This window comes from Bos indicus, chromosome 8 (genome assembly GCF_029378745.1).
Source record: "Bos indicus isolate NIAB-ARS_2022 breed Sahiwal x Tharparkar chromosome 8, NIAB-ARS_B.indTharparkar_mat_pri_1.0, whole genome shotgun sequence".
NCBI lineage: Eukaryota > Metazoa > Chordata > Mammalia > Artiodactyla > Bovidae > Bos > Bos indicus.
In genome coordinates, this window is record NC_091767.1 from 37043780 (window position 1) to 37055174 (window position 11395).

The 11395-nt window shown below is 41.2% G+C and overlaps 1 protein-coding gene across 3 annotated transcripts; it reads left to right on the forward strand.

Moving 5' to 3' along the window:
• The first annotated feature begins 2871 nt into the window (after positions 1–2871).
• Positions 2872–4566, forward strand: DMAC1 (distal membrane arm assembly component 1). Of its 3 annotated transcripts, XM_019965968.2 has the most exons (3): positions 2872–3192; positions 3863–3909; positions 4278–4454. In XM_019965968.2, the coding sequence occupies exons 1-2, from the start codon at positions 2919–2921 to the stop codon at positions 3892–3894; spliced, it is 306 nt and encodes a 101-aa protein (XP_019821527.1). In that variant the 5' UTR covers positions 2872–2918; the 3' UTR covers positions 3895–3909; positions 4278–4454. The 3 variants fall into 3 exon arrangements, with proteins under 3 accessions (XP_019821527.1, XP_019821526.1, XP_070650648.1); XM_019965967.2 differs by lacking the exon at positions 3863–3909 and having other exon boundaries at positions 4278–4566; XM_070794547.1 differs by lacking the exon at positions 3863–3909 and having other exon boundaries at positions 2872–3106; positions 4278–4566.
• The last annotated feature ends 6829 nt before the right edge of the window (positions 4567–11395 follow it).

The window sequence follows — 11395 nt, forward strand, 5'->3', positions numbered from 1 at the left end:
TCCAGTATTCTTGCCTGGAAAATCCCATGGACGTAAGAGCCTGGTAGGCTACAATCCATGGTGTCGCAAAGAGTCAGACACGACTGAGCGACTTCACTTCACTTCTTTGGGATTAGAATGAAAACTAACCATTTTCAATCCTGTAGCCATTGCTGAGTTTTTCAAATATGCTGATTTACTGCATGCAGCACTTTAACAGCATCATCTTCTAGGATTTTAAATAACTCAGTTGAAATTTCGTCATCTCCACTAATTTTGTTTATAGTAATGCCTTCCCACTTGACTTCACATCCAGGATATCTGGCTCTAGGTAAGTGACCACACCACTGTGATTACCTGGGTCATTAAGACTTTTTTGTACAGCACTTCTGGGTATTCTTGGCACTTCTTAATCTCTTCTGATTCTGTTAGGCCCTTGCCATTCTGTCCTTTATTGTGTCTATCCTTACATGTAATATTCCCTTGCTATCTCCAATTTTCTTGAAGGGATTTCTAGTCATTCCCATTCTATTGTTTTCCTCTATTTCTTTGTGTTGTTCACTTAAGAAGGCTTTCTTATCTCTCCTTGCTGTTCTCTGAAACTCTCCTTTCATTTTGGTGTATTTTTCCTTTCTTCCTTGCCTTTCACTTGGCTTCTTTTCTCAGAATTTATGTATACCTATTTATGATTTATAAATTATATATTAATATGCTATTTTATAGTATATAAGGGCTTCTCTGGCTGGTGGTTCAGGTGTAAAGAATCTGCCTGCAATGCAGGAACCACAGGAACACAGGTTCAATCCCTGGGTTGGGAAGATCCCTTGGAGAAAGGCATGACAACCCACTCCAGTATTCTTGCCTGGAGAATCCCATGGGCAGAGGAGCCTGGCAAGCTACAGTCCACAGGGTGGCAAAGAGTCAGACACAACTGAAGATACTTAGCATGCACGCATAGTACATAAAGTAGCATGTACTGTGCTATGCTAAGTAACTTCAGTCATGTCTGACTTTGTGAGGCCCTGTGGACTGTAGCCTTCAGGCTCCTCTGTCCATGGGGATTCTCTAGGCAAGAATACTGGGTTGGATTGCCATGCCCTCCTCCAGGGGATCTTCCTGACCCAGGGAGTGAACCCACTGCTCTTCCAGCTCCTGCTTTGCAGGCAGATTCTTTACCACTGAACCACCAAGGAAGCCCATAAAGTAACACATTAATATATAACTTATAAATCATAAACAGGCATATATAAATTATCTTGTGGGCTCAGTCTTTTTCAATCCATAGAGGATTGTAATCAAAATGTTTGGTAACCACTGCTAAATAATGATTTTCCACATATATAAGGAGAATTTAAATGTGCTATAAGAATATTTTATTGGGGCATAGCAAGAAGCACCAGCCATAAACTATGAATTTCTAAATAAAATACTATTAATTCATTTGGTACAGCACTTAATACAATGCTAACTAAAGAGAGATTACTAATAAATAATAGAATTTTAAAGTTAGGAAAGAAATTATATATTACCTATTTCAAGTGTCAAACATGAGGTAACTACAGGTGGAGAGAATAATGGTTTCCATGTCATATGCCTGACTCATAGTGACAGAGCCAGGTACAGATCCCAAATTTCCAAAACCTTTGTCTTTCAACTATTCAACACATAAACATAGACAGAAAAACTGACAAATATTTAACAAAGTATTCTCTTTGGAGAGAAAAGGAATACTAGGTTATCTGCTACTTAATTTCAAAGACCCTTCCTTTTGTTAAATATCTGTCTTTATGTCTTTCTATGTCCATGGTAGCTCAGAGGGTAAAGAATCTGCCTGCAAGGCAGGAGATTTGAGTTCAATTCCTTGGTCAGGAAGATCCCCTGAAGAAGGAAATGGCAATCTGCTCTAGTACTCTTACCTGGAGAATTCCATGGACAGAGAAGTCTGGTCGCCTACAGTCCATGGGGTCACAAAGTTGCACATGACTAAGCAACTAACACATACCCACACACACCCTATTTTTATTTTTGCCTTTTTTCTAGCCTTCCCAAAATCACATCCTGTTTTAGAAGAAGGAATAGTAAATTTTCTTTTTTATCATGTTAATTTTTAAGCCACTGTATATCAGAAAAATTCAAACCTGAAGTTAATCCTGCTTTTGTCCATCTCTTCTATCAAAAACAGCCTCTGAACTCTAAATGTCTTTCTATCAATAATCCTCTGCAAACAATCCAGCACAAGAAATATGTGCCCAACCCTCCCTGAAGAAAAGATGGGATGAAAAATGCTATAGAGAAATTTAAAGTATTTACGGAGATTATTCAGATCCGTTTTGAATAACTGTCTTATATCTGTGTTGTCCCTTCACATTTTGTAGCATTTAAGAAATCTGATTCTATCTCCTCACAGACACTGGGTCAACCACGGCTATGTTACCTAACAGTTTTGTCATATATTGGGAAACTGATAACCCTGTTGGGTTGAGAATAGTGAATGTCATACTGCAGATAATCGCTTAGCAAAGTGTCCAGCATAAAGTTAGGCATACACTACTTAATTCTTTTTAAGTCAAACACTTACAGTCACGTGAAGTGACACACCCGAGGCCTCATCTTTCCTATTAGGATACTGAGAAACGCAGACTTTTCCTCTATGGAGACTTAGATTTCAAGGCATTTAGGGAGTTGGTTAAATTCTTAAAATGACTGGGAGGGATTAAACAACAACAAAAACATGCCTCTGGAATGGCCAAAGTTTTAGCCACACACCACACCAGGACAGCAGGCCCTTCCTCATTCCTTTCCCTCCCAGGGGCAGAAGAAACTACATTTCCCAGTGGCCCTCAGGCAGCTTCCGGTGCAGCGCGCCGGCGCTACTTCCGGGCACATCTTTTACGTCAGTTCACGGGACCCGACTTGGGGCTGAGGCTCATTTTCTTAATATGGGTTCCTTCGTTTCACAGCCCCTGGAGCCGGTCAAGTTCGTTGCGCCCCCTGAGACCACCTCCACCCCTAAGCCCGCACAGGTCACTGCACCCGGAGCGCCAGCCTCTCCAGCGCAAGCCCCTCTATTTAATAACTGCTGGAGCTGTCGCGTGCTCTCCGGGTCGGGGCTGATAGGGGCAGGCGGGTATGTGTACTGGATGGCGCGGAAGCCCATGAAGCTGGGATATCCCCCGGGTCCTGGGACTATTGCGCAGATGATCTTCGGCATCAGTGAGAGTCTGGGCACCACCCTTGGGCCGGGGGAGAGGGAGAGGGAGAAGAGGAGATCGGAGATCAGACACGTGGGGCGTGGGGGGGCGGGGGGCGAGGCACCTGGGTTGGTCACGTGGCCGCAGGCATCCCCTCCAGTAAGACGCGCGGGGAGGGAAGAAGTAGTTGCTGGGATACTTTCTTTGCTTTGTTTTTTCTTAAATAACACTGTGTGTGTGTGTGTGTGTGTGTGTGTGTGTGTGTGTGTGTGTGTGGGAAGAAGTAGTTGCTGGGATACTTTCTTTGCTTTGTTTTTTCTTAAATAACACTGTGTGTGTGTGTGTGTGTGTGTGTGTGTGTGTGTGTGTGTGTGTGTGTGTGTGTGTGTGTGTGTGTGTGTGTGTGTGTGTGTGTGTGTGTGTGTGTGTGTGTGTGTGTGTGTGTGTGTGTGTGTGTGTGTGTGTGTGTGTGTGTGTGTGTATTTTTTTTTTCTGGAGAACTCGAGCCTCAATCTTTTTAATCCTATTGAGAGCTATTAGAAATAGGTATGAGCATGGTAGTCCCATTTTCCTGTTGACAAACCCAGACACAGAGAAGTAAATATGTCTTAAGTCAGACATCCAGGATGTGACACACAGCCAGTCTTTGATCCCGGGTTTATGTGTCACCAAAACCCATGCTTCTTTTCTAGGTTGTGGAGAAAGACTGAGTGAGGGCACCTGACCTTTGCCTTTGAAGGTAAACTGTAGACATGGGTTCAAAGCGCACGTATGAGGTCTTCTGCCTATTGTGACCCCATAGTTATTACTTGTAAGGATACTAAGTGATGGTCAAGATGTCTTCTGGTAAAATGTGGTGATTCTTTTAGCTCTTTAGATCAATTGAGTGAGTAGAATTTTAATTTTTCATGTCTCTTATTGTCTTAACTAGATTGCTTAGATCAATTACTTTTTTGCATAGGGAAAGTAAAAATTTTTTTCTTTCAACTTTCCTTTTCTGAGCTTCACTCTTCTATAAGAAATCTTCAAGGATTAGAGTTGCCATATATGAAAGCACTTGGTACTTTCCTAGCACATCAAGTACTGTTTTGTTTATTTCCCCCCTAGGCATTGCTTGCTGGGGTGTGGTCATCCTGTCAGACCCCAAAGGGAAGGCCTTCCGCACTGGATGAAAGTGCCACCAGTGAATTTGTCATCCCTCCACGTCCCCGTGACACACACAGGAAGAATGGCACTTATAAGCGTTCTGGACAGAAATGTGGACATTGACAGACTTCAGTCCGGCAGATACGACATGACTGAAAAGACAAACATGGATTGTCATTCATGGTCAATGACTGTTTATGGCATTCTTCGCAGGCTCCACAGGGACCAATAAATCCCTGAGAAAAGAGAAGAGGTTCTGTGTCTTATTTGAGGAAGGAGGGTATAATTGTAAATATATATAGAGAGAGAGGAAGTGATAAACCAAATGGGAAAGTTAGCTAAAGTTATTTTCAATAGTTCTTTTTATCATACTTTTCCTATAATTGGGTCAGCACCTACTATCCTGGGTAGGTATCATATAATACACAGAAATACATAAAACATGTATGTGCATACTGCTCATACTTCCCAAAGCATTGTCAGATCCATGACCTTTTGAGAGTTTACCAGCTACTCTGAGGAGGTTATGTCATTGGTGGTAAGTGAACATTAAAAAACAGAGTCCTAGTGATATGCCCAGGGTCATTCAGCGATGGTGTTTGGACTTGTTCTTGTCTTTCAGAACTAGGATTGTTCCCAGGAAGCAAGAATTACCTTTATGAAACAATTGGATAAGCATAAAAATCAGCATAAAATAAAAAGCTTAAGTACCAAAATACTTGAGAGAAATTCAAAATCTTTTGTAGTTTTGTGTGTGTGTGTGTGTATGTGTGTTTTGTTCTTTTCTCATAAGCACTGGAAAAGTTTCTGTGATGAAACTCAGTTGCTTTTGAGATAAAGACTGAAAATTAGACACTTTATGCCTGAGAGAAGTCTGCTTCCTACTAGGTTTTTAATTTTTTTTTCTGCAATACTGTGGTTTCTAAAGTTGTGTGTAGCTATTTTTTCAGAGCAGACAAATACTCTTCAACTCAACTGTGAATCACAATGTCTACATTTTGGATGGTAGGTTGAATAAGTAGATACCTTTTAGGGCTATTTTTTTGATATTGTATATAAGTATACAAGTCTATTAAGCCTCACAAATGACAATAAGTCTCTTGCATTGTCTACACTAGAGTTCATGGCATGAGTGATTATATATCTATCCAACTGAGAAGGTTTTTCAATATAAAATATTTAAGTGAAATATTAAATTCAGTTATGTGATGTTAGTGAATACAGAAGTTTTAACTTAGAAGGGGAGCCAAAGCAGGGGACTTCCTTGAGGACGCATGACATGTGTATGTTCATTTGCTAAGCCATGTCTGACTGACTGTAGCCCACCAGGCTTCTCTGTCCATGGGATTTCCCAGGCAACAATACTGGAGCGGGTTGCTATTTCCTTCTCCAGGGGATCTTCCCAACCCAGGGATTGAACCCACATATCCTGCACTGGCAGGTAGATTCTTTACCACTGAGTCACCAGGCAAGCCCCCCATGACACACGATAATCCACTAAAATACCCATGAAGACAAGTTACTGCCTTCTTTAAAAGGTAACCCATTCTGTTGAAGGAAAGCTTCAGTCCTAACATTTTCTTAGTTTTAAAACCAAATTACAGTTTGCTCATCTTGGCTTGACTTCCTGGATACATAACATAACTCTTAAATGTATATATTATAATTTTAGCATGTTTCTCAGGATTCATACCAGTATGAATCTTTAATCAAATAAAAGCTTTTTCCAAATAAACTTGCCCAAAGTATACTGCCAAATTAGGTTTGGCAGACTGATTCCAAATCAAGAAAGGAGTATGTCAAGGCTATATGTTGTCACCCTGCTTATTTAACTTATATGCAGAGTATATCATGAGAAACACTGGTCTGGATGAAGCACAAGCTGGAATCAAGATTGCTGGGAGAAATATCAATAACCTCAGATACACACATGACACCACGCTTAGGGCAGAAAGTGAGGAAGAACTTAAGAGGCTCTTGATGAAAGTGAAAGAGGACAATGAAAAAGGAGACTTAAAAAAACTCAACATTCAGAAAATTAAGATCATGGCATCCAGTCCCATCACTTTATGGGAAACAGATGGGGAAACAATGGAAACAATGACAGACTTTTATTTTTGGGGGCTCAAATATCACTGCAGATGGTGACTGCTGTCATGAAATTAAAAGACGCTCCTTGGAAGAAAAGCTATGACCAACCTAGACAGCATATGAAAAAGCAGAGACATTACTTTGCCAACAAAGGTCTGTCTAGTCAAAGCTATGGTTTTTCCAGTAGTCATGTATGGATGTGAGGATTGGACTATGAAGAAAGCTGAGCACTGAAGAATTGATGCTTTTGAACTGTGGTGTTGGAGAAGACTCTTGAGAGTCCCTTGGACTAAGGAGATCCAACCAGTCAATCCTAAAGGAAATGAGTCCTGAATATTCATTGGAAGGACTGATGCTGAAGCTGAAACTCCAACACTTTGGCTGGCTGATGGGAAGAACCAACTCATTGGAAAAGACCTTGATGCTGGGAAAGATTGAAAGCAGAAGGAGAAGGGGAAGACAGAGGATGAGATGGTTGGATGGCATCACTGACTTGATGGATATGAGTTTGAGCAAGCTCTGGGTGTTGGTGATGGCCTGGAGTGCTGCAGTCGTTGGGGTTGTCGTTGCTGCAGTCGTCCCGCTGCAAAGTGGGACACGACTGAGCAACTGAACTGAACTTGGACTCACTTAACTAGGTGTGAGCAAAGTACTGTTCTGCCATATCTAAAGGCAGTTAGGGATAATCTCCCTCCATCCCCTCCCCAAAATAGCTTAGAATTTGTAGTTAAAATTGTTTGAATTTGCTTTCACTTCTGTCAGTGCTAAATTAGAGGCCATGGTTTGTTTTAGGGATGAATCTTCAGAGGGAAAAGAGACATTGCCTTAGTTCTGCAAAGTAGGAGGTGCATTTAGTGTTCCTGTATTACCCTCTCTTTTCTCAGGGATGAAGTGCATTTAGTGCCCCTATATTATCTTCTCTTTCCTTGGGTGAGCAGGACAAAGAAGCTCAAGAATCAAAGGATCCCTGATTGACTTAGCAGTGAAGAATCTCCCTACCAATGCAAGAGACAGGTTCAATCCCTGGATCGGGAAGATTCCTTGCAGAAGGAAATGGCAACCAATCCAGTATTCTTGCCTGGGAAATCCCATGGACAGAGGGGCCTGGTAGGCTACAGTCCTCTGGGTCGTGAAAAGTGGGCATAACTTAGCAAGTGAACAATAACAACAATTTAAGAACACCAGCTTAATTATGATGGGTTTTAGAATCTTTGCAGTATGGAAATGAGAGTTTATTTTTTCCTTTCACAAAGAAAGGAAAAAAAGTACAAAAACAGGCAATTTAAAAACACACTTAGAGTTTTCCTTGGAATGCAGATCAAAATGTGTCAACACTGGTATTTTTCATGGTGTCTAAAATACCTATTAGGACAAACTTAACATGGTGTAAACTTTGATATCTCCAGATGATCAAGAAATGACTGTACCGTCTCTTATTTCCTTTGTGTATTGCACTGACTAGTCTAGAAACCAGTGAACAGCTAACAACATATTAAAGGACCTGAATATAGACTGATCCTTGGGATCTTGTGTACTGGGGGGAGAGGTAGGGGTCTCTTTTTTCCCTAGGTGAATTAATGGACAGCTGTTGCTTGCAGCACTGCTGTATGCCAAATGCAGACCAACCTAAACAGTTCTGGAGTTTCACCTGACAGAAGCCATTGCAGAGACAGCTGTTGCTGGCAGCCTTAGAGGTTAAGCATTTCAGCTGTGATTTGTGCTTCACTCCCACCCTCAACTAGCATTTGCCCCTTGCTCCTTTTTTATTACTCATTTCTCAGCCTGACTGTGTCTGAATTAGGGGCCTCTTGAATGATGCCACTTGATTTGACAGCATGAAATATATTGCTCCAAAATTAAATATATGTTCAGGGCAAGCTTATGTTCAAGAACCCCCTCAAACCAGGCTTGGCCTCAACTGATTTATTGCCAGGAAGTTGATGAAACCAACACTTCTCAAATCTTGAAGTGAGGAATAGTAAGCAATTTTGAGTTGAAACCTTCTTCTTCTTTTTTTTTTTTTTTTTCCTCTCTTTTAAATGACAGATAAATCCTTGCCTTGACCCAATGATTATTTAGGTATCAGGGGCAAAGAGAGGTGAGAGACCTATAATTACACACCATTCAGAGGTATCCTAAGAGCATGGGGAAAAAAATTTGTCACTCTTCTAAATGCATGTCTCTTGGCCTTTGAGCTATTCAACAACTTGTCATTCAAATGTAAATGTAGAGAAATGGCCAGAAGGGAGAGTGTTAAATGCAACAATGCCACTAAAAGCACTTGCTCAGTCTTGTGACTGAATTTGCAGGGGCTTCAGGAGTGTGGTTGACAGAATTCTTCAGATGGACCCCCCCAAGGCTCCCAACCCCTGGGTATACACACACCTTCTCCTAGTTATTCAAACATCGTTCTAGGTATGGCTGTGAAGGAAATTTGCAGATGTAATTAAGGTTCCAGATCAATTTGATCTGAAGATAAGGAGATTATCCAGATGCACTAAATCACATGAGCCCATTATATCTTGATCCAGAGGTTAGAGACCTGAGAAAACAGAGATTAAAAGCAGGAGGGGGAGTCAACAGGCTGGAAGAAAACAAACATCCATAGTGAGAATTTCCTGTGGAGGTCATGTGACTAGGAATGACTAACAACTCAAAGGGAAATGAAGCCCTCCCTCACTTCTGCAACTGGAAGGCAATGAATCCTGTGAATCCCCTATGAGCTTAGAAGAGGGCCCTGTGAGAATGAAGAACTGCAACCCCAGCCAAACCTTGGTTTCAGCCCAGTGAGACCCTAAGCAGAGTATCCAGTTATGCTGTGAAATGAGATAATAAATTTAAGTTGTCAAGTTTGTGATAATCTGTTACATACAAGGAATCATAAAGGAATACAACTTCCCTGAATACAAGGAAGTTTGAATACAAGGAATCAGAAGTGTTTTGCAGTATCATAGTCATAGAGGGAACTAAGCAGAACCCCATGGTCCCCTCCCCCCGAGAACAAAGGCCTCCCAGAGTCACAAAAGAGTAGGCTCAAGCAGTTAATGATAAGAGAGTCATAGACTCAGTGTCCGATGAAAAATGGTATTAACACTCTTGCTCATAACAATCTATATCTTTGTGAGAATTAGAATAATTGTAGCTTGCTCTGCCCACAAAGGCAACTCAAACTGTCACCAAACAGATGCTACAAAACCATGTCAGTATCTTCTACTCTGACACAGAGTGACATATAGCACCCTGCTGCTAAGTCACTTCAGTTGTGTCTGACTTTGTGTGACCCCATAGACGGCAGCCCACAGGCTCCCCCATCCCTGGGATTCTCCAGGCAAGAACACTAGAGTGGGTTGTCATTTCCTTCTCCAATGCATGAAAGTGAAAAGTGAAAGTGAAGTCACTCAGTTGTGTCCAACTCTTCGCGACCCCATGGACTGCAGCCCACCAGGCTCCTCCGTCCATGGGGTTTTCCAGGCAAGAGTACTGGAGTGGGGTGCCATTGCCTTCTCCATATAGCACCCTATGTCAGCATAAAGTTGCGGTCCATGGGGTTGCAAAGAGTAGAACACAACTTAGCAACTGAACAAATGAACAACAATGTCAACAACAACAAATAAAGAAGTTACAGAAGATGGACCTTCACCTCTAGTCTCAGAATGATTCTGATTTGCCCCTTTCCTGTTAGCCAATTTCTGCTTCTCCAAAATGTTAATTATAAAAATGACGTCAGCTGATAACATTTAATCTAACTCCTGTCTTCTTCTCTAGTGAATATACACAATGTCCTGCCTAACCTGTTGAATCCTTTCCTGGATTAAAAGGAACAAGAATGAAAAATTAAGTAGTTAAAAAATGACTAACTCTCTATCCCCAGCTTCCCCCCTTAGCAAATTTGCAGGCTGACCAAGCAGGCAAGAGAGCATTCAAAAGAAGGTCAAGAGAAATCAGCAGGCCTGCACGCAATGGAGAAATGATGAAGAATCTGACCGCCTACCTTAATGATTAAATGAGGTTGTTTTTCTTTTCTCCCTTTGAAAATTACTATGGCTGAACAGAATTTTCAGAGTTGATCTCCAGACATGAGTCTGCCTTCTCCCCAGGTTGCCAGCTTTTTTGAATAAAGCACCTTTCCTTTCTATTGACACTTTCCCCTCAGTTAACAGGTTCTGAGAAGTGAGCAACCAAACCTGAGTTTAGTAACAAAAGTAGGTGGGACACTAGACCAAACAGACATCCTATTCTGGGCACTTGGGAAGAACAAGAAGGGACCACCTGAAAAGCATTTGTCTTCATAGTTACAGTCTTCATTTGTTCTTTTATTGGTGGTTTTCTTGGATAATCTATATTTTGTTTTCTAGTAAAATTGTTCCACTGTTAAATCTATTTTAAAAAATTACAGCACCCTTTTTATGTGCCAAGCATTATGCAAACTAAATACTTTGTAGGTATCATTTATTCCTTTCTCAGCAACCCTGTTTTAAAGATGAGATGCTTGAGGACCTCAAGGATGCAGAGCAGGTAAGAATTTCCCCAACACCTCAAGTGATGAACCAATAGTAGCTTGGCTAAGAGAAAGTGAAAGTCACTCAGTTGTGTCTGACTCTTTGTCCCAACTTGCCCAAATGAACTTAGCTTTCACCTACTTGTGCTCTTCTTTTTCCTATCTCCATTAATAGCATTTCCATCTAATCAGAGAAGCTAGAGATTGTGGAATTATTTATGAGCATCTTTATCATTTTTCTCTTCTTTTCATAAGTCCTGATTATTTTAACTCTTTACAGCTCTTTCGCATCCATTTCCATTGCTATTGTTTTGGATCACCTAACATCTTTTCTCATGTACATCACCATAGTAGATTTTTCATTTCTCCTTGCTTTCTGGAAACCCTTCTCATCTGCCCTCCACGCTATAGCTAGTGTAGTCATACAATGTCTCCCCTTAAAACCCTTCAGTATCTCTGCTACACACACAATGAATGTTATTGCATGGGA